General features: G+C 36.6%; 1 protein-coding gene and 1 long non-coding RNA gene across 3 annotated transcripts; one reads left to right on the top strand and one right to left on the bottom strand.

Annotated features, from left to right (window-relative positions):
* Positions 1-4,939: 4,939 nt before the first annotated feature.
* LOC104216377 (uncharacterized) lies at positions 4,940-14,542 on the bottom strand. 2 transcript variants are annotated; one of them, XM_070150112.1, is made up of 18 exons: positions 14,280-14,542; positions 13,849-13,911; positions 13,571-13,725; positions 13,303-13,416; positions 12,322-12,387; positions 11,522-11,605; positions 11,358-11,444; positions 10,807-10,898; positions 10,658-10,718; positions 10,241-10,300; positions 9,578-9,638; positions 8,811-8,918; positions 7,857-7,975; positions 7,708-7,779; positions 7,424-7,502; positions 6,893-6,989; positions 5,842-6,150; positions 4,940-5,650 (listed from the first exon to the last, which is right to left on the bottom strand). In XM_070150112.1, the coding sequence occupies exons 1-16, from the start codon at positions 14,518-14,520 to the stop codon at positions 6,982-6,984; spliced, it is 1,470 nt and encodes a 489-aa protein (XP_070006213.1). In that variant the 5' UTR covers positions 14,521-14,542; the 3' UTR covers positions 4,940-5,650; positions 5,842-6,150; positions 6,893-6,981. The 2 variants fall into 2 exon arrangements, with proteins under 2 accessions (XP_070006213.1, XP_009764701.1); XM_009766399.2 differs by having other exon boundaries at positions 7,424-7,509; positions 14,280-14,539.
* An 87-nt stretch (positions 14,543-14,629) lies between these two features.
* On the top strand, positions 14,630-17,483 carry LOC104216376 (uncharacterized). Its single transcript, XR_708463.2, has 2 exons — positions 14,630-15,048; positions 16,822-17,483. It is a non-coding gene; the product is annotated as an uncharacterized lncRNA (long non-coding RNA).
* The last annotated feature ends 5,740 nt before the right edge of the window (positions 17,484-23,223 follow it).

Raw genomic sequence — 23,223 nt, 5'->3', positions numbered from 1 at the left:
TGCACTTGTAACACCGGGTCCAAGGTTGTATCAGATGTTTTGGTTGTTTTAGCTTCCGCACTTTACTTTAGATTATTACAGTTATTTCAGTTTCTTTCTTATCATTTAATTTGAACTATTGAAATTGGATAAATTGTTCTAACGTTGGCTTGCCTAGCAAGTGAAATGTTAGGCACCATCACAGTCCCGAAAGTGAGAATTCCGGGTCGTGACAACCATTGAGATCATAGAAACTTTTAGTTGGGCAATGTTAGCCCCTGCTAGATAAGATGATGGGAAGGATACTAATCGGACTGTTAAAATTTTGGGGTTTTGACACAATTACCCACAAAAATAAAACTATTTACCCTTGTTTATCCATTTATTTTTCTACCATAAATTAATTACATTTCCTACCCATAGTAAATTTTATGGGGAATTTTCTCTTTATTCTCCAATTCTTTTTTATTTCTATGCTTCTTTCCTTTTTCTTTTCTCCTTTTCTTTTTTCTTGTTTTCTTCTTATTTTTTTCTTTTTTCCTATTCTAATTTCATTTAACTTCTTTTTTTTTATATTCTTTTTCTCTTCATAATCTAATTTCATTTACTATTTTCACTATATTTTATTATTCATTTTTTTATATTATCACTAAAGAAAAATCAAATTGTGTACCAATTAAATGTAGCTAATACAACCAAAAAATATTAACTAACATTTGATACCAGTATAGTATATAGTTATACCAACAAGGTATACGATTGTACGTAAAGAGTTAAAAAAAATTAATTCAATTATTAAATTGAAATAATATCAGTTGTCAATAAAAAATTCAAAAAATTCTAAAAGGAGCTAACTGTAAGAGTATATCATTACATTATATAACATATTATAATATTTTTTTATTTTTTGTTCATTTTCAATTTGCCTCTCACGCTGGGTAAAAGCTTAAAGCAAATTAAAAGGAAAAAGGCAAGTGAATTTACGGGTAATAAGTATACTATTATAGTATGTTGTATATTATTACAACATATTGTTACAGTATATTGCATATTATTACAGTATATTATAACAATATATTGTATACTATAAGAGTATACTGTTGCAGTATAGCTATATACTCCTACAACATATTGTATACCGTAGCGATATACTGTATCTGTGTTCTTCTTCGATTTTCAAATGAAAATTTCGATCTCAATCACCTCAAATCAGCTCCAATTGCTATCAAATTTCAATATGAACTTCCATAAGGTACTATAAGCAATATTTAACAACACCCACTTTGAATCAAACAAGAAATCTTCAAAAATAAAATTGAGCTTCCAGCCCAACAATGGTGGATATTAAAATACACATAAAAATTTAGAACTGGGAATCTTACTCGAAGATACTATAAGCAATATTTTATAGCACCACATCGAATCAAACAATAAATCTTCAAAATAATAGCACCACTTCAACAAAGCAATCATGAAAGAAGAGGCGAATTGTGGCAGGGCCAGAGGCAGGGGCATCTTTGAACATCTGGGAGGTTACTGAGCCAACAAGAATTTCAACTTTAGGACAAGTCTTGGCATAGTAGTTATGTAAACGCATGGGTAAACAAGAATGAACTTGTCGGGACTAACCATGTGAATATTAATCAGACCTCACTGCTGAATACGGACAAGGATTTCTCATCATCTTCCTTAATAGAATTGATTATCAAAGCAACTTCATGTTTGGCCTTGCATCTGGTGATGGCCTTACAAGGATTATTTTTTATATAGGAAAAAATACAATGGGTATAAAGTGAGGAAGGTAAAATGAGGAGGAGGAAGAAGAAAGGCGGGTAAATAGTTTGGGGAGCATGGGTATGAGTAGTAAATAGTTTGGGTCTGGATATTAAAGGGCAAATAGTTTAAAATTAACGGGCATAAAGTGAGATTTTCTCTAAAATTTTATCTTAAGCAGGAAGATCCAATTGATCAAAATTGTTTTGATTGCTATTCAATCCGTTTGGTCACAAATGTTTTCTTAAATAATCCAAATAGTTGAATCACTATGTAAGAGATTTCTATGCCAGGTCAATCTAAAGGAAAAAGAAAAGTTTTGATATCACGCGACAAAATGTGTGGCCAAAATCAACAGGTGGATTGAATATAACCAGCCTACATACCTGGAATAATGCAGCAATACTTAAACATCTTTGGAACCCAAATAAGGACAGGTTGTAGATACACATATACTATAATAACAATCCAGTATAATCTCACTTAGTGGGGTCTGGGGAGGGTAGTATGTACACAGACCTTACCCCTACCCTGGGGTAGAGGGGCTGTTTCCAAATAGACCTCCGGCATCCTTCCCTCCAAGAACTTCCCACCTTGCTCTTGGGGAGCCTCGAACTCACACTCTCTTGGTTGGAAGTGGATATGAAAGAATAGAGAAGTGTGGAATGTGATTGCCAAGCAAGCATCATGGGTGATTTTGAAGATTATACGGGCGTCAAATACTTGATTGAAGCTAGCATAAGAACATAAGAGGTTCTGAATACAAAAAAACTACTCAATTAGAGGCATGTACGATAAGCTAAAAGGAGAGTTCTCAAAGGTAACCTGGAAGGTACTGTTATGCAATAATCAAGGAAGTCCCAAATGGATATTTATAATGTATTTTGCTATCTAGAAAAGACTCTACAACAAAGACATGCTAAGTAAATGGGGCAGCAATGTAGTACAGCTTGCCCACTATGTGAAGACGTAAGGGAGGACCACTAACACATGTTCTTTTAATGCAACTATTCAGAAAACATATAAAGGAAGCTGTTGGTATGGCAGGGCATCAATAGAACTGTAAAAGGATATAGAGATGAAATTGAATGGACCATATCACATGCAACCGAGAGGCGCTTGCAATCTGAGGTACACAGGTTGATACTCGCTAGAACTATCTACCACATATGGCAGGAAAAGAACTGTAGAGTGTTTCAGCAGATTAAAATGTCATTGAAGATGTACCAGACTGATCGTGCAACAGTGGCGAAGCCACATGGTCACAAGGCCTTCGTCGAGAAAATGCACTGTACATATAAGTAAAATATTACATTTTAGAGGTATATAACACATGTTGAACACCCTTTATTGAGAATTTTTTTTCACTTCTTTCAAATTTGAATACCCTTGGAAAAATTCCTAGCTTCGCCTACATTGTAGAGGGAGCTTGAGGTCACAGCTAGCTAGATATATACAACTTAATTACTACCCATAGTTGTATTCTGACTAAGCGTAAAAGGGTAGAAGTTTAGTATTGATTACAGATTGGTCTTGAACTGAGGCTGGGGCTTTCTGTCCAAGACAGTGTTCAATTATACTCATACATTCTTTCCCCCTTAGTAAATAATATACTTAATTACCAAAAAAAAAAGAGAGATCTCTGTTGAATCTCCATGTAATATTAATCAACACTACAGTGAAAGAAAACACAAAATAGCTCCTATCTATATTTCTTGATAAAAAATAAAGAGCTGCAAATCATGAACCTTTTTATATAAACATGACAGTTTAACTTTATGTAACTATATATGTATACATGAATAGTCTTTATGTATCAAACATTCCTATTTTTATATATATACACACTACTTAACGTTATGTTATTCTATATTACCGTAGTAAAATTTTGCCAATGTCCTAAAACAAGGGGAGTCTATAAAATGTTCTGCATATTCATTCTTAGACTTGTCTCTAGATGATCAACTCCATTATACCTTTTTGAACTGTGTACGAAGCAAAAAAAATTACAGCATAAATATACTAAATATAGATATGTAGAATTTATAATAATGTATACTTACTATTTTGTTTAAGATTTCAGATAGACTGACTATTTTTAGCTCGTTTTCAAGCTCTTTCATCATTATCATGACAAAAGATTTCAGAAGCTCTTTTCCTCATCAAGCAGATGAGCATTGGAAATCTAAATAATACGTGGGTCGACGAGAGAAATCATGCGATCCTTTTCACGTTCCATCAATTGCCCATGCAACATCCTTCGAAAGGAGAAACATGCAAAAATTATGAGCAAACCAAATGGCGGAGGCTTCTCGTCCGCCTAGGCCTGCGAACCCTGCGAAAATTTCTTAGGGTGTCTCCTCTGACAATTCGTTTCCGCTAAACTGCTTCCCATTTGCGCTCCTGGCTTTTGCACGCCTAGCGTCTACGCAGGCACCTAGGGGCGGACCTAGAGCATAGAATACGGGTTCCCAGGAACCCAGTAACTTTTGTGTAGATCTGTATCTATATTAAGAAATTCACTAAATATTTGTAAACCCAGTTATTATTGCATATTACTATAAAATTACGATAAGAACCCATAAGTCTCAAATCCTGGATCCGCCTCTGCAGACACCAATGCCTGTCCAACTAATTTTCTTGTTCAATTTTCGTCCTTTTGCCCACTTCTACTATCCTGAGCCTCTTCCAACATGTAAAATATATACTCATGTACCTTTCCATCATTGTGGGGGTCTGTATGCCCCTAGCCTCATTAACGCTTGAATTAGAGACAGAATTACTAGAAATTATAGTTAATACGACTTAATATTGATATAAAGTCTCAATGTCATCAAACTCAAGATTAAGCCATTTACTCAACTAGTGTATTTATAGGACTATGGCTTATCAAGTGTACACCCACAAGTATTTGTTTACAACTGTTCTTCTAACCGGTACTAACTTGAACGACATTGCACCGCACAGCACCTCACTCTTCAACTAACATAACTAAATTTTCCTCTTAAGTTTTGATCAGCAAATATCTCTTACTGCTTATGACATGGCCTCCTAGCTGGCATGTGAGTTGTTTTACAAGCTCCTTTGTGCATCACTAGAGGCCAGTATGTTTCCCAGAGACCCATATTTAAAAGGTTTGGGGGGGGGGGGGGAAGAAGCATATATATACAATATTGGAGGAATACTATTGAAATCTGAAATCTTAATGACACTAAATAAACAGAAAAGATTTGGTTCATACTTCATGAAGAAGCATATATATATACAATATTGGAGGAATACTATTGTAATCTGAAATCTTAATGACACTAAATAAACAGAAAAGAGATTTGGTTCATACTTCATACACATCAATCATTATCATTAGAAATATCTGATTCAGAAATGTCTCGTCAAAGTGGGAAGTGGGAACCTTCACATTATGTAATTGGACGGATAAAGATTACCTGACGCAAAATACAGTTCAACCTACAGTGTCTGATTCCCAAATTCAATATTTCAGCACCCAAATCTTTACTACTTGGACAACCCCGCCTGTTCACATTTAGTAATTGAGGGACCACATTAGTCTCCTTTGTGAGTCTTCCCCTTGGCGGAAGAGAGACACCATACACGGGCGAGGTTTTTGCAAAGGGACAAAGAAAAAGCCTCAGAATTCACCTAGCAGTCATTCAAGAAGTTTCCGCACCTCAGATTCTTGTGGATGAGAGCAATAGAGCGTGCCACCTCTGCATGCCATCTTTCAGCAACCGGCCACTGTAATGCCATACAAAATGATATTTCATCTTGCCACAGTGTGCTTTTAACTTCTATGATTGCTGTACCACATGATGACCTTTGAGATCTCAAACCCTGAGACTGGATTAAAATCTCGCATCTAAGGCTTTGAGTCACCAGCCTGAAATTATTGAAGGAAAAAATACAACTGACATAATTAAGTAAATAAAAGTATGCTCTTTCTAGCAGCTTAAGCTTCTAGATTAGCTGATCATACAATTCAACAATGTGATTTATTTGACACGAGCATGTTTTACAAAAGAACTAAGTCAAGCAGGAGTTCATAAATATCAAACTGATGGCCAGTGCTACCTGAGAAATATATGACGAGTGATGCTCTGAACTCTTATGCTGAAAGAGCCCAAAAGTTATGATCAGAGAAGGAAAGGCATAAAAGCGGCACTTTGATTGTATGCAGCTCCCGAAGATGGTTTTAGATGACATACTAAGAGTTTGTGAAAACTGAAACATGCTCCACTCATTCTGGATTTATTGAGATCTAACCAGACGAGCTGCAAAAGCTCCATCAAGTTCATGCTTCACAGGATTAGACATATAGAAACCTCGTGTAGTGACAAAATCCTCCGGTACATATCTGTTCACAGGATCAATGTCGAATTCCTGCAAGGAAAAAGATGGTGACAGTTAGAGCAATTTGCAGGACATTCAACTTTGCCCTTACAGGAATAGCATCTAGAACACCTGCCCCCTCCCCCACCCTCAAACAGAAGAAGATGGAATAATGCTTTCAATTACAATAATATACACTATCAACTTTAGCCCTGCAAGGTCAGGAATGATGTTGACAAATAAAATAATAGACAGAAGTATCAAAGTTAGCCCTGCTAGTTGAACTTTTAAACACATATTTGGTTCTATTTGTTTCTTCGATAAGTACATGTCGCTCTATTATTGTCATGACAAGGGTGAGCAATCTGCCCCCTCGAGAAGAAGACCAATTTATCAGTAAAGAACACGTGGGACAATCAATTTAGGCATGAGAATGCCAGAATAAGCTGCCCAAATTATGACAAAGAAGATATATGAAGACAAGATGAGAGGGTTTATACCAGCAATCTCTCAAAAAATGATTTCTGACACTCCAGTTTTTTCTCTCATTTTTTTTTTTAAATTTTGGAATTTCATCCGTCTTCTATTGGGTGAGAATTTTTTGACAATAATAGGCCTGTGCTTTCTATATAAAGTATATAGTCTCATTTAGCACAGCCTCAATAGGAAGCAAAATCCTCACTCCTTAATGCCTGAAATGGGTTTGAGCATAATATATGTGCTACATCTGATTTTTATGAAAGAACCAACTTTAAAGATAAGAGATAAAGCAATTTCCAGTCAAAATTCTTACTGGATGACTTAGAAGAAAAGCTTCAATTCTTTCCTCATTTTCTTCAGGGTCAATGGAACATGTGCTGTATATTAGAACTCCACCTGGCTTCACCAACCTGCAGATGCAGAACAAAAGCATAAAGGAAAAGGATACAAAAACATAACCTCATATGTTAATGTGTAAAGCTAGTCACTCAATTATAATGCATATAACCAAGAGGCATTTCAGATTGTAAGTACATGTAGTTGCAGTAAAAAACTTAACCAGCTTTGACTTAATAAAACAGGCAAATTGAGTTATAATTATCATCAACCAAGCTTGTATATCTCATTTTCCAACTCTCTTGTACTCAGTAGGAGAAATGTTTATAAAGATATGCGCCGTATTTTGATCCGCTTCTGAACTTGCATTATCCTCACCAGTCACCAACATTACTAGGAAAAAGCTACTCAATATATTTCTAAAAGGCAAAATCCGTCAGTGGTGATTGGCAGCAGCAATTAAGGTGAAGGTTGCACTTAGTTTATGAATTAAGAACTATGGTTTTACCTGGAAGCTGAATCGAGAAGCTCATCCTGTAAATGTTTAAGTTGCTCCATATCTTCCTGTTTCCTATTCCAACGCAAATCTGCTCGCTTTCGCAAACAAAGAGGAAATATACATTTCAAATGTCCCAGCTACTACTACCTATGGTTTAAAGAAAGATGAAACCACAGAAGCAAGAATAACGAATGTGACATAAGAAGAAGAGGAATAAAGGACCAAAACTTTTAGCACCCATGAAAGCTTTTATCGAACAATAGAAATTGCACACATCTCTAGAATGAAAATACCTTAGAAAGAACACCCAGCCCTGAACAAGGTGCATCCAGCAAGACTTTATCCCATTCTACAACCTTATCGGTCTGCCAAAAGTTAAACCAGGGATTAGCAGTTGGAAACTAATATACCATGTTTTCTTTTACAACTTGCAAGTTCTTACAGAAAAAGTTCGAAGATCAGCATGGATAGTACTGATGACATCAATAACTTGGTGCAATTTGGCTGTCTCTTTGAGTATCCGCAACCGACCTTCATTTATGTCAACGGCAAATAATGTACCTGACAAACAAGTCAAGCACTGGAGTGTAGCGTTAAACAGTCAACAAACATAACTTTCATACACAAGAAAAGGTTAATGACCAGAATTGCTGGCAACACTATGCATATAACTATTTACATAATCCACAGTTGAAAATGCTGAAAATATGCAATGCTTTAACAAGGCTAAGTCACCAATGATCAATAGTTGTAAAAAAAAAAGGCTTTATCCAGTTGTAAAACAAAACATTGACGAGCCATCTTGATTCTGAAACTCTCGAAATAGAAAAACAGATATTACAAAGCAACGAACCTGGTAGCTTTTGATTGAGTTACTTTTAGGCAACAGCAACAACATCATACCCAAATGCGATCCCACAAGTGGGGTCTGGGGAGGGTGGGATGTACTCAAACCTTACCCCTTCCTTGTGTGAGGTAAAGAGGTTGTTTCCGATAGACCATCGGCTCAAGAAAAGTGTTTTCAAAACAGGTTTGAAAAATACAAGAGTAAAAAAAAGCTAAGATGGAAATACTGAAGAAAAGAAAAGCATTGCCAGCAGAAGTTACTTTTCGGCACCAACAATTAATAAATGTAATTAGTGATGGACAAGGGAATATGGTGTTTGTATAGCGGATACCATGATTGTCTACATTTCCAGGACAGGCATCCTCACCTACGTTTTATTTCATTACTGAAAACACAAATTTAAATTCTGCATGTGCTATGCTCCTGTTAGAGGATCTTGCCTTTAGCTAGCTCCCAAAATATGTAATAGGACAATATTTTTCCATGTAATTTCAGCTCTAAAAGCTATCATCTGTCAGCTATGATGAGCAAGGTTTGTATGAAGGTTACCTTGGCCATTCAAGCAGGAAGCCATGAACAAGGTTTTCCCTCCTGGAGCAGCACAACAATCAATAATGTTCTCACCAGGTTGAGGATCAACAATAGAGACTACTAATCCTGCAGTAATTAGGGTTATTAGGAGAATGATACACATCCTTTTTCACTATTTAAGATATTTGTACAAGTTTCAAACTCGAGTATAAACAAATGCATTATCACAATGAGGCCATCGAATTTGGACTATGAGATACAAGTCAATGACCAACAAAATACCAATCCATTTTTCAAGTAACTGGACACTATTTTCCACAGTATATAACTTGTAAAAGGAAGGGGAGACACTCTGACAAGGAGTGTGGATCAAATTAAGCAAATCATCGTAGCAAATTATGAACAAATGGAAAGTAAAGATGGAATTTTCTTTTTCTTCGCGATGATATGTGATACAGTTCATTGAACATCCCTGTGAGTGATAACTAAATTTCTCGATTATGATCCTTGGAACATAGATATGTGAATGGTCCAAGTTATCCAAAAGAAGCTGAACTCTCCTTCCTTAATCGTGTTGCCTAGGAGAGCATATGAAAACAACTCTGTGTTGTCAAAGCTTTCTTAAATTGGAACTACTCCCCCTGCCCGCTGAAGGAATAGTTGTATATCAAGCCAAGGTTCAAAGGATAACTGAAAATGAAAGAAGGAATCTTTTGTAACATACTCAACTACACATTTACTACAAGTTCACATACTCCACATTTTGAGTTCTGTGAGGTGATTACCTGCACTTTCATCCTGGACTGCACAGAAGCCTTCTTTTAGTAACCCAGCCTGTATAACATTCTGAAAGAAGAGACCTTAAAAAGTCAATTGAGCTGCAAAATACATCAAATGCACATATGAAACTAAGAATTAAAGACCAAGTCAAACTTTTAAATGACATAAAATATATGACAACACTTCCAATCGACATTATTTGGTGTCATCTAAAATTCTACATTAAGTATGTGACTTCATCTCTCCATTTCTTCCAGCTGAATTTGTCCATAACCAGAATCGCACCATAGCTGAAACAGTTAAGACTACCTTTTCTATTTCTTTGATATGGTAAACCCCACTCGATAAACCCCTCTATTCAGGAGTCAATGGTGGCCCTTTTCACAATTTGCTCTTCTGGTGGCTCAAACCCCAACCTCTTTGTTAGAGATGAAGGGCCCTATCCTCGCATTTCAACAGTTGACACTACCTTTAAATCAAGTCTCTGCGGTAATTTTGAGAGCTAAAAAGTAAAGAAACAAGCATTCTGGTTTCTTCTTTATAACTAACTAATTATCAATCACTACTGAAGTGACCTATCAAAATAGAAAAAATCTACACCAATGGCATAAAGATGGCCTTATAGTAAATACTGTTTGAGGATCTTAAGAACCTTTTTGAAGTCATACCTGCATTCCAGTTTTAATACGAACAAAATCATCCAAGTATAGAGAAGGCTCATGTGGAACCTAAAGTTCAAGAAAGGAAATGAATGAGTCATTGTAATACACGAAACAAATGCAGAATCTTGCAGAATAATTCAGAAAAAAAAAATATGATGGTCTCAATTAGTGTCTAGGACACTCATCCTATTTTGTTATTCAAAAAAAAAAAGGGCAGAAGAAGACTCTGGTATGATGGACTTCTATTCAGAGTTCTAAAATTTTTAACTACTAATGAATGATATCTCTTGACCTCTCTTTGGTCAACTAGACATTCAAAATCTTAGAGTTCTGAATAAGGTATATTACCAAAGATAGAGAGACAGAGAGTCCAGAAGTGATCGTTTTGTTATCAGTATGGAATGAAATGCCTCTAAATATTACCTTCAACATTTTAAGCCTTGAGACCAGATCAGCCCCTGTCAAACCTTTCCCAGTATTTGCCCTAGTTTTGTTAAACGATACGAACACAAAAAGTGTCACACTATCATCCAGAGAAAGGGTAAAAGAGGAAAGAAAGCTTCATCATATACCGTAGACTGAAACTGGGAGAGCTGTTATTCCATGTCATAAGCTTAATAGCTTCGTCCCATCCAAAATACTTTGTCCATCTTCTTACCATCCACTAGGAAACATGGTAAAGGAATGTATAGAAGAAAGATTAAGAGATGTGAAAAGATAGTCATATGAATATGCTTGTAATACTATAATCTGTGATGTTCTAAAGCATAGAGGAAAAAGATTTGTGATAAGAGGACCATATAATTGGAGCATCATGAAAATTTTCCAAACCATGCAACAAAATGAGGGCCATTTTGGTAAGTTCTTAAACAAACTCGCTAGAACTTAAACCAAATCCATATGATTAAACCCAAGCATAATTTTATCTCCAACCAGAGTTATGAATCAATGACAGAACTCACCGCATGGATGAAGAAATATACATCATTGAAACACTGAAACTTCCAAACATGAATTTAGAAAATTTATTTGACACAACCATGGATGTACAGGACATTTTGCTAAAATATCAGACTTGGATCTTCTAAGACAAAAGATTAAAAAAGTAACAGTTCAAACGTACAACTGGATGAGAGTAAAGAGTGGCAAGACCACGTGCTTGCTGACGATCATCACCGTCCACTTTTACTGCTGGAAGGGAATCACTTTCCTGCAGACATGAAAAAATAAATGTCAGGGAACCAGTAGATATTGTTAGATCCTATGTGCTGATGGAATAATACATACCTTAAGGACAATTAGTTTCCTGAGAATCCCATTAACCAAGTTACCGGCACCTGGTCTAAGAGCAACCTTAGCGAGCCTTACATTCTGCAGTTAGATTTTAACATCCGAAAAAAGAAGTATGCTTACATTACTTTGCACAAATAATGTTCATCTCACTTATCAAATGAAACAAAAAGAGATAATGTTTATTTTCAAAAGATATGAAGTGAACATGCTATGCTCTGTATTTATCCTATTCCATTCTAGGATGTCAAATGGATGCTACTGAAATGTGAACTTTACTCATGAGTCATCTCCTAATGTAGCACCCGATATTCAATTTAAATACAAAAATGCAGGTCTAAGCTGCATAGTAGTTTGTCTCTAGCATAGATTTAGGCAAGACAACTAAATATCAACCATCGTATTATTTCCTTTTTTCATGGTAGACCCCCATCCCACGGAAACCCCACCAACCCCCCCCCCAGCCCAGGGATCAATGGTGATCTTTTTCCAATTTGCTCCTCTTGCGACTCAAACTTCCAACCTCTTGATTGAAAGTGGAGTGCTCTTGCCACTAGAACAACCTCACCAATCACCAAGCATCTTTTTTTCCTTTTCTTTTCCCTCACTTCCTCCAAAATTGCGACAAGGCTCCATGCAAGCTCAAAGGTGGTAAGTAGTTATACCATCAGCTGCCTAGGTTCCCCAGAATATAAATTCACGTCCATCTTTCTTGACAGACGACAAATGAGCTTCATCAGAATAACTAAATCAAAATAGAACAGCCATTGTAGACCAAAATAATGAACTAAACGTACCTCGTCTACAACAGCATATGGTGGCATATCTAACTTGGTGATCTCATAGAAACCAATTCGAAGAATCTAACAACATTTTCAAAGCAAAAGTCAGTTGAGAGGGATTATAAATGACCTTGCAAAATTCAAAGGTTATAAAGACAGAACACAGAAGGGAAGAAAAGAGGGAACTCAGGTCCAACATATTTAATTCCCCAAGTAGTCCTATCAATGTCAAGCTCTGCTATGCACATACAGACGAAGTGCTTAACTCAAACAATGTTCACCAATTAATAGGATAAACCACCAAATTGCATTAGCATTTCAGCCTCTGAGATGTGCTTTCTTTAGCATTGAGCATACACCTATTTGCCTCAGATGTTATTTAAATTTTAAAGCGTATCACTATGTATTTCTAAATAGAAAATAAATGCACCAGTAATGTATACTCCATTGGAGTGATAGCCATGTTGACTATGACCTACCAATGCCACATGAAATAAATCATTCAGGCATAATGACATTCTAAATCTCGCAGGTACATTATGCTTGACAAAACCTCATCAGCCAACATGTATACCAACCATTGTTAAGATTAAGAAGGCCTATTGTAAGTCCAAGATTGAATTCTATCATCATCATTCATTCACATTAATTTTGGTTCTAGGTGGTTGATACAACTCATAAATTTCTTAAAAGGCATATTTGCCAAGATAACCTTGTTTCATAAAGGAACTCCATAGTGCTCCTCTTTTCCTCTTTTAGTTTTAATAATTAATTTCACATGGATGCTATTTTAGAGGATTCTCCAATAATTAAACCATCGATGAAATAACTTTGTTTGAAAAAGAAATTTATGACTGCTCCTTTATTTTTGGTACTTAATAATTAAATTCAAATAGATGCTATTTGAGAGGTTCTCCAATACTTAAACCATGGCAACAAAATATATTCTATTGGATGCTCTAAAAGAAAAGAACCCAAAAACAGTAGCAAATATACCTGTAATAGAAGAGGTTCCATGCTTCTGAATGTACTCTCATCGTGGCATAACGAAAGAATCAAGTGATCAAGATATCTTCTCCAGCGAATGGTACCTCCAACAATCTCCGTGACCTACAACATAAATATTTCAAGAAAACCATAAGGACAAGTGCTCTGATATTGTGATGGAAAAGAGAATCTCTTGAAAAAAAATATGAAAATCGTAAGTGAATTAGAAGACGGTCAATGATACGGTAGTAAAGAAATGGCCAAGAAAGAAACAAACCAGTCTTAAATCTCTGTCTTCTAAGTGACGAGTGCGAAATCCAAGAGTTCTTTCAACATATCCCATTTCATTATCCCCTGAACCCTTCCCTTGCTCATTCAGAAGATCAGCAAATGCACCGCCCAGCTCTATGCGCATCAATCTTACCGCAGACACTGTAAAATAGACACGTGACATGAAGATAAGAACAAATAAACAGCAACTGAACAAATTTCTTAACACTAGTAAGAAAATGTCAATTAAACGCAAATTAAAAAGTTGATTTTACAGTGGCTTACCAGCTCTATGAGGAGAAACTTCCAAATTCAGCTTCTGTGTTTTCCTTGGAGGACTGCCTGAATCTTGACATAAAAATTCCCGAGGAAATCCAGAAAAGGGCAGGATTTGAAGTTAGCCTTAAGGAATTAACTTAGATAGACACACTACAACAAGAACAACAACTATGCCTCAATTCCAAAAGCTGGGGTTGGCTATATGAATCCTCACTGATCATGTGACTTCATTTAAACTCATCCCATGCCAATATTATATACTAGAATAAAGATTTATTTTTTTTTTAAAAAAAGTGCTAGAAGTTCTTTATATTTTTTACTGACATATCAATTGGGCAAATGAAAGCATTTTCTTTTTGTTTTCCTACTTATACAGTTTTGCCAGTTTTTCAGTCAACTATCGAACTGTTAGTGCTGGAAATGAAGATGCTACTTACCTGGTTTTCGGCTGATTTTCTTTGGAAATTTGACCTTTTCAGTGGAATGGGACTCATAAGAAGAAGTTGCAGAGAGCTTTGCAAAATGGAGTATCCGACCCGAAAGCAATTGGGGCAGTGAAGGCATAATTGTATGTCTGAAGGAAGACGCCGGAGAATTGGATGTTTGCATCATTGTTTTCTGTATCAAAAACTGAACCGAATTGCCCGTGGATACTTCAGCGACTATTTGTACTCCCATCTCTTTTTGATAAGCCACGCCTTAACGAACGTTTTTCGACGTGTTTGCTTAGTGTCTTTTCAAAAAAGCTTGAGGATAATTCAGTCATTTAGCATAGCTCTATACGTGACTTTTTTTCCCTTCCGCAAATACTACGCGTAGGTTTTTGGTTTCTTTCTCAGGCACCGCATCCTTTTCCTATATTCAGTCCCAATATCTTCTCCATCGTGTTTTCCATCCTTTTCCTGAGCGTTGTTCTCCTGATTTGCCACGTTTTTGAGTCTTATCATCTCGATGCTCCTTCTGGCTCTCTCTCTCTCTGTATCCCCCTTCCCTTCGCCATCTCTCTTTCCTACTTGTGTGCATCATCTAGAGTCTAGACGACGCAACCACTAAGAGGATGAAAAATAGGCAAAATAATTTCATCATCTTCCTCTTGTGCTCTTCCGTTGCGCTTGGATTGGTTAATATTGATTTTTCTGTTCAATTGGCAGTGTGCTGGGTTGGCAACCGATGATGGGGATTAGGGCTCTTTGTTTCTAGCTTGCGGTGAGTTCAATCTATTTGTTTTTTTTAAATTCTCGATTTAGGGACTTCTCTACCTATTTCTCGCGGCCTTTACATTCTAGGCTATGCCTGTTTAAAATCCAAGAGGCCTATTTTTATTTTCTTTTGTGTCACATTTGGAAATGTTTTATTTTTAGTTTCTATACTTTTAGAAAATCTCAGTGTGCGCTTTTCTTCCCAGATGATAACATATGTGAATCTTGATTGCATTGTTTTTTCAAATATCCATACATTCAGCTTGTTTCTATTTTCCACCATTTGACTGTCGTTGCCTTGGTGTTCTTATCTATTCAGTAAAAGCAAATCACAACTTATCCTTTGATCAAGCTTTTCAATTCAGTAAGATATGCTAGATCTTTTTATGTCATATGTTTTACTGCAGAAAATTAGAAGTGGAAGTGTTAGCTTCCTTTTCTGTTTTTCTTTTTTGATAAGTAAATATGGCAGCTCTTTATAACTCGAATTCAATAGTCGTGATTGATAAAGGCTGATTCTATATGTTCTGAATCTGGTGTATGTTCTGCATATAAAATGCTGCACGAGAAAGCATTAGATTGTACGTTATCCATTTATGCAAAATCGACTGAGAAATTTTTTTTTGCAAGAGGGCCTTAGATGGTGTAATTATTTATAAGCTTGTTAAATTAATCTCTTCACAAAACTTGATGTAAGCTTTTGAGCTGTCTATTATTCATTTTTATCTTTCATGTTTAGGTGACAAAATATATACCCTTTTTCTTAATGTAAAGATAGTGCATTCATATGCACAAGATGCATCACTAAAAAAAACCTATGAACTTGAATGATCACTTGGAAAGTAAAGTTCATATGATTGGCAATAAACAATATAGGTAAGGGTACGGTGTACTTGAGGAGCGAGGCTGTCAAACTCAGTTAGGTCCTAGGATGATTTGATTTTGTCTCATTGTCTTAAGATAGGCTTCTCAATTTAGACCAACAATTTAATGAACCATCAATGTATTTCCTCTAATTGGTTATGGAAACAAAAATTAAGTAGATGATGGGTTCATTGCTATGTGTAATATATATTGATTGCCTGAAATTGCACAATTGTATCATTATATTTCTTGCTCAAGCGCATTGGAACTTTAGAAATTCATTTTGAATCAAGAAAGTGGCAGAGAAGAGATGGCATTCTGTTACATTTTCATATCTTATTTTTTAAAGATTAGTTGACTCCTACATTGTTTTTGTGTGAACCTTCCAATTTGAGTGTTTAGTTCCGGTAGAACTATTCTTCTTTTATATGCATAAGTTCACCTCTTTGAGAAAATGATATCTAAAACAAACGGAAAGAAAGCAAAATTATTCCTCTATGCGTTCTTAATTACTTCACATTTGTTTGTTGCCAAGCAGAATTGTCTTCATTCAAATAAGGTAATTTGATAAATGATGTCCAGGACTCTCAGGCTTTCTCCTCTTCTTGGTTCTTCTTAGTTAGCTGGCAAGTTTCTAGATGAAATATACTCATTTTACTTTTTGGGAGATGCGAAATTATGCATAATATTTCCTACTTTCTTGAACTATGACTTATAAATAGGAAAAGCTTATCTCACCTCAATAACTTTATATGCCGTGAACTACAACATATCAATAGAAGAGAAGCTACATTAACATAAGTTTATTTTGTTTCGCGATATCTAAGAACCTGGTTTTGTCGGGGTTGCTTCTTATATAGAAAACATACAAGGCATATATAGTTACTGAAGTCATCAAAAAAATGTGCTATTGCAGTGATTCTCCGTGACAATGTTCACCTACAAAGTGATTATATACTTCGTAGCTAATCAAGTTTCTTTGTGGCATGGACGGACTTTTCCCGTGATAAAAAGATGGAAAGGGAGCTATCAGGGAGGTAGAGCAGTCTCAAGATGATGACAGCCACCCAGGTAACAGTCTGGACTCAGAGCCGTTTATATCTTGGATGGCTCGATCATCTTGTCGAGTAAAGTCTTTTTCTTCCAGGCCATCGAAGAAACAGAAATCGTTTCAGTTATCTACCCCTGTTGTCTCATCACTGCTACATGCCAAAACTGAGAGCACAAACTGGAATTTAGGTTCCTTGAACAACAGTAAAGGCAAGCCAGATTGTAATCTTTTATTCCCTGACAAACTGATGGATCTTAGCAAGACTGAGAATTCTTTTGTCGGAAGTCATAGCAGCTACAAAAGTTTATTGAAGAAAAAAAGTATGATTTTAAACTTAGAATTACCAGGGGTTGTCTTAATCTGTATAGAGCTACTTCTTGGCATCAATGCACAAATAAATGAATCAGCATCATTCTTGATCTTTTCAAGATTGCTTTTCCCATTGAGGAACTCCTGATGATAATCAAGAATGTTAAATATGTACTCGGTGACTGATAGCGTACATAGTGAAAATATATTTGTACACATCTGTACGTGCCGTTTAACTTGTGATAACGAATTAGTTACCATTTTACCAGGTTACTAATTTATGTTTACATACAGATTTAGTCCTTCTAATTACTTTATGAGTGATTTGATCGAGTAAATACTTTTTTCACTATTAGTGCATTAAACTAATTAAACTATTAACAAATACTAGGAGTGTCAAATGTGTGGGTTGGACTGATTTTAGGCGGGTCAAAATGGATTGAGCCAATAAATTGACCCGCCCAAAAGTTACTTGGGTAGAGATAGATTGGATCAAGATGGGCTAAAATTTGGGTCATAACCCAACCCGTCCTACTCTTATCAAGCTTTAATTAATGTGTGTTATTTTTTTTATGAATTGTTTTATTATCAAAAAGCTTTTTTTTTTCTTTTGTTATGGTCACATATAATATACACTACAACAATACCCCAGTATAATTCCATTAGTGGAGTTTGGGGAGGGTAATGTGTACGCAGACCTTACCCCTACCCTGGGGTAGAGAGGCTGTTTCCGATAGACCCTCGGTATCTCTCTCCCTAAGAACTCCTCACCTTGCTCTTGAGGTGACTCGATCTCACAACCTCTTGGTTGGAAGTGGAGGGTGCTCACCACTAGAGCAACCCAATCTTGTCGTTATGGTCACATATAATATATCAAAGAAAAAAAATTATTTTAAAGTTTTTTAGCAAAGTTACTCATGAATCAATTTTGGCCAAAAATTAGTTCAACTTTAAATGGGTTAAAATGAGTTGGATCAATATGGATTAAGTTTAAATGGGCGGGTCAATAACAGGCCCAACCTTGAACGGATTGGACAACTTAAATAAGTTTGGGCTCAAAATGCTCCCCCGACAATTGACAAATACATTATTGATCTTGAGCGCGATATAGTATAGTAATATAAAGGATTGACCTTAGCTAGTACAGTTTGAGCTCCAGCAAATTTGTTATCCCAACTGAATTCAGAGGCAACCTGCCTTGATTGCTTGAAGCATAGTTTAAATAGTTGTTTCCTCCACCAGCTTTGTATAGCCAAGCAGCAGCCCACAGCAATTCATCCTTTGAAAATTATGGAAAACACTAATTAAACTTATGATTGGAAAAAAGAACTAATTATGCCTAAATTATTGAAATTAATTACCTGATAACCTGAGTAAGAACAGTAGAAAGGGCAAGAAGCTTGGTAAGATCCTCTATACTTGTCAGCAAACGCAAATAGCTGCGCACAGAAAGAGGAAACGAAAATTTTGAGAGTCAAATGGGTGTGTTAAGCTACATTTAGGTAGGGATGTACATAGGTCGGGTTGGTTCGTATTTTTCAATAATCAAACCAAATTAATTGTGTCGGGTTATTAAATCTAAAGATCAAATCAAACAAAACCATAGTCGAATTTGTTTTCGATTTGATTAAGATTATGTGACTGATGCGGTTTGTCGTTTTACTCTATACACCCCTACATTTAGGCATGTTGAGTTAATAACTGATTGTGTTATAATCAGTCCAAAGTTTGCTTGGGTCATGGATGAGTGAGTCAGGCTACAAAAATGGATCACAATTCAATTCGTCCAACTCATTGTTATTATTCATTTATTTGTTTTTTTTATAATATATTTAAACTTAAATTGATAAAAGCTTTTTCTTTTACATATTATAACTATATCAAACTAATCAATTTAGGCTACATATTCAACCCAAATTGACACAAACTTTTAAATGGGCTAGCTTGAGTTATATGCCCAAAGTGACCCTCCAATGAATACAGAGCAAAGATCACTTTTAGATCGCGGCCGAAACTATTTACATTCGATAGTAGTAAAAATATAAAAAATTTGTATATTTTGTATATATATATATATATATATATATATATATATATATATATGTACACACACAAAAATACTTTTTTGACTATTATTTTAAGCTCAGCTATACAACATTTTCTCATGAACATATGCCAAATACATACCGCCCAAGTATGTGCAACTTATATTTTTATGGGCCAAATTTGACACTTATAACGAAAAGGGATCTTTACACAAATAGTCTGTCATATTCATTATTTATTTTTTTAGCCATATATATAGATTTTACAATAATTATACACAATTATACATATATAATACATAAATTATGCATATATTATACTTTCGCCAGCTATTTTTAGTTTAATTGTTTGGGTGGGCGGCTATTTGGGTTACTACTTGATCGTCGTAATAATTTGGTAGAATAGTTGGAATCTATTTTCTTGAAAACAATTGATGCTGAGGCAAAAGCAGCTGCTACTTCAGCTGCAACCTCTGATCCTTGAGAATTGGAAGTGATCTTGTATAGTGTTCGAGGTGTATCCATATCTTCAGGTCTCTCCCAACACTGGTGATCAACATTTCTGAAATGTACAAAATACGGACTAATGAAAAGTCTGAAATGTACAAAATATGGACTAATGAAATAAAGAGGGAGAAAAGCAGTGCTGCGAACGCTGGCAGCTACCTTGATAACCTCCGATGACTCTGCCTCCGATCAGCCAATACCCACTACTGGGTTCAGAAATACCTGAATCTGCACACAAGGTGCAGGGAGTAATGTGAGTAGTCCAACTCAATGAGTAATAATCATAACTAAAGTCTGAATGGTAAGAAATCATGAAAAGTGCATCAACATGATGTATAGAAACAGTTAAAAAACCAGTAAGAAAGCAATGAAGCTGTAAAATCTCTTAAAATATCATAGCTTAGTTTAAACTTCTTTGAAAATGACTTTCTCAATAGTTGCGCAAATGAATGCAAACAATTAGTGCAGATAAGCACGCCCCTCGGGCACAAATATACTATTAAACAGGTACATGACAAGCAAATAAGAAAGATAAGCACATAAGGTTCGCCCCTCGGGCACAATGTCAACAAGCCCACCCCTCGGGCAATATCTCAGAACAATACCAGCCCCTCAGGCTATATCTCACATCACAATGGGTACATACGCTCACTGAGGGTATGCAGACTCTTGGAGGGGCCCCTTATGGCCCAAGCGCAATATCAAGTCACCTCGTGGTATCATAAACAGGCTCTCAGCCTCATATCAATATCATGTCACCTCGTGGCGTACAATCTCAGGCCCTCGGCCTTAGTCAGTGAAAAATCACATAAGGCTCTCGGGCAACAGTAAAACAATGTTTCTCTGCCCAAATCATCATTTAAATATCATTTGAGTATTAAAACTGAGTGAACATGGCTGAGTTTTGAAAAACAGTGGAAATAACATGACTGAGTTCAAGTATAAAGTCAAAACAATAAGGCAATATCAACAAAAATCCCCGAAGGGTTCACATAGCTGACACTAGGCCCAAATATGGCATTCAGCCAAATAATGGTGATAGCAAATAGTTTTCAATTAAATATGTGGTAAAATCATCAATCGGGACGGACCAGGTCACAATCTCCAATAGTTCACGACCCCACGCTCGTCATCAAGCGTGTGCCTCACCTCAATATAGCACTACGATGTGCAATCCGGGGTTTCAAACCCTCAGAACATCATTTACAATCATTACTCACCTCGATCCGGTCCAAACTCTAGCCCGCGATGCCTTGCCCACACGAATCGACCTCCAGATACTTCAAATCTAGCCACAATCAGTACATAATCATTAAAATATGCAAAGGGAACGAAGCTCACTCGAAAATATCCAATTTTACATCAAAATCCCGAAATTGCTCAAACCCGGCCCCCTGGGCCCATATCTCGGAATCCGATAAAATTAACATCATTGGAATCCTCATTCTTCTACGAGTCTATACATATCAAGAACATCAAAATCGAACCTCAAATGGCCCCTCAAATCCACACTCAAAAGTCTCTTAATCTCAAACCCTAGTTACCCTTTTTTGCTACTAATTTTTCCATGAATTTCAAGCTTACAATGATAGAATTCATCATAGAAACAAGTTTAGGGTCCAAAAATCTTACCTTCCTGAAATCTTGTTGAATTCCCTCTTCAATTAGCTCTCCCAAGCTTCAAAATCACCCAATAATGGAGGATTTAGCCTCAAAATCGCGGAATAGCCCTTTTAAATCATTCTGCCCCGGCATAAAATCCTTCTTCGCGAACGCGGCCAAAGCCTCGCATTCACAAAGCACAAAATTACTTTGACCAAATTTCCTTCACCGTGAACGCGTCCTACCACTCACGAACGCGAATACTTGGCTCCCTAACCCAATGCGAACACGACTCCCTTTCCGCGAACGCGAAGAACAAATAAATCCTCAAACCCAGCTGCTCACTTCCCCTACATGAACGTGGAGCCTCCCTCGCGAACGCGATGCACAACGGACCCAGCCCTTCGCGAACGCGGAGCCTAAAATCTCCACCTCACCAGCTAACCCTTCGTGAACGCGAAGGCCAAATGCCTGCAACACTGAACAGAAAATATCTGCAACTTTGCAAAACATGAAATGGTCTGATTGACCACCCGAAACTCACCTGAGACCCTCGGGACCTCAACCAAACATGACAACATATCCCATAACCTCATTCAAACTTATTCCAACCTTCGGAATGCTCAAAACAACAATAAAACACCAAATTCGCATCGGATTCAAGCCTAAGAATTCCAAAACCTTCTAAATTATGCTTTCGATAAAAAACCCAACCAAATCACGTCCGAATGACCTGAAATTTTGCACACACATCCCAAATGACACAACAGAACTACTGCAACTTCCAGAAATCCATTTCGACCCCTATATCAAAATCTCACCTATCAACCGGAAAACGCCAAAACCTCAATTTCGCCAATTCAAGCCTAAACCTTCCACGGACTTCCAAAATGCATTCCGATCATGCTTCTAAGTCCCAAATCACCCAACGGAGCTAACCAACTCATAAAAATTCCAATCCGAGATCATATACAAACAAGTCAAATCTTGGTCAAACCTTTCAAATTTCAAGCTTCAACTGAGGACTGTTTCTTCCCAATTCATTCCGATTACCCTGAAAACCAAAACTAACGATTTACATAAGTCATAATACATCACATGGGGTAGGTCACGCTCGAGAACTGATGAGCAAAGTGCAAAAGCTTAAAACGATCGATCGGGTCGTTACAATTGCTCCTTTTGACAAAGTTTCTTCAAACTTTTTCAACAAAACCGACTCAATCTCATCATCATTTAAGTTGTTTCCTTTAATCCTGCATGTGTATGAAGTGATGTGTTCATTAGGATCGCCTGTCCCATTGTATTTAGGTATATCTGCCATACGGAACTTCCTAGGAATGGTTTTCGGAACCGCACTCTGAGGAAATGGCTTTTGCACAAACTTTTTGGAATCCAAACCTTTTTATATCGAGGGTGCCCCCGGTATTTGATCAACATGAGAGTTGTATGTCTCCACTTTCTTGTCATTATCTTCGGTTTTCTTCTCTCCCGACTCGATTCTTTTGGTGAGCTCCTCGAGCATCTTCATGATTGCAAGATCAGTCCCTGTTCTGTTACCGCTTGATTTTTCTAGCACCGGCTCAGTACGGCGAGTGATTTCTAGCTCGACCACACTTGGAGTTTTATGCTCACTTTGAAGCTGAGCGATAGCAACCTGTTGAGCTTGTAGTATCTCAAATATTACTTGGAGGCTAACTCCCCCATCTCTTATACCTTGTGTTCCTTGGTCACTATATCGGACTTCCCTGCACACACTTCCTCTGGATCTGTGCCTAAATTCGCATTCAAAGCGATGTATGAACTA

This window comes from Nicotiana sylvestris, chromosome 6 (assembly GCF_000393655.2).
Source record: "Nicotiana sylvestris chromosome 6, ASM39365v2, whole genome shotgun sequence".
NCBI classification, from domain to species: domain Eukaryota; kingdom Viridiplantae; phylum Streptophyta; class Magnoliopsida; order Solanales; family Solanaceae; genus Nicotiana; species Nicotiana sylvestris.
The sequence above is the reverse complement of the archived record's forward strand: the minus strand, read 5'-3'. Positions and strand labels throughout refer to the sequence as shown.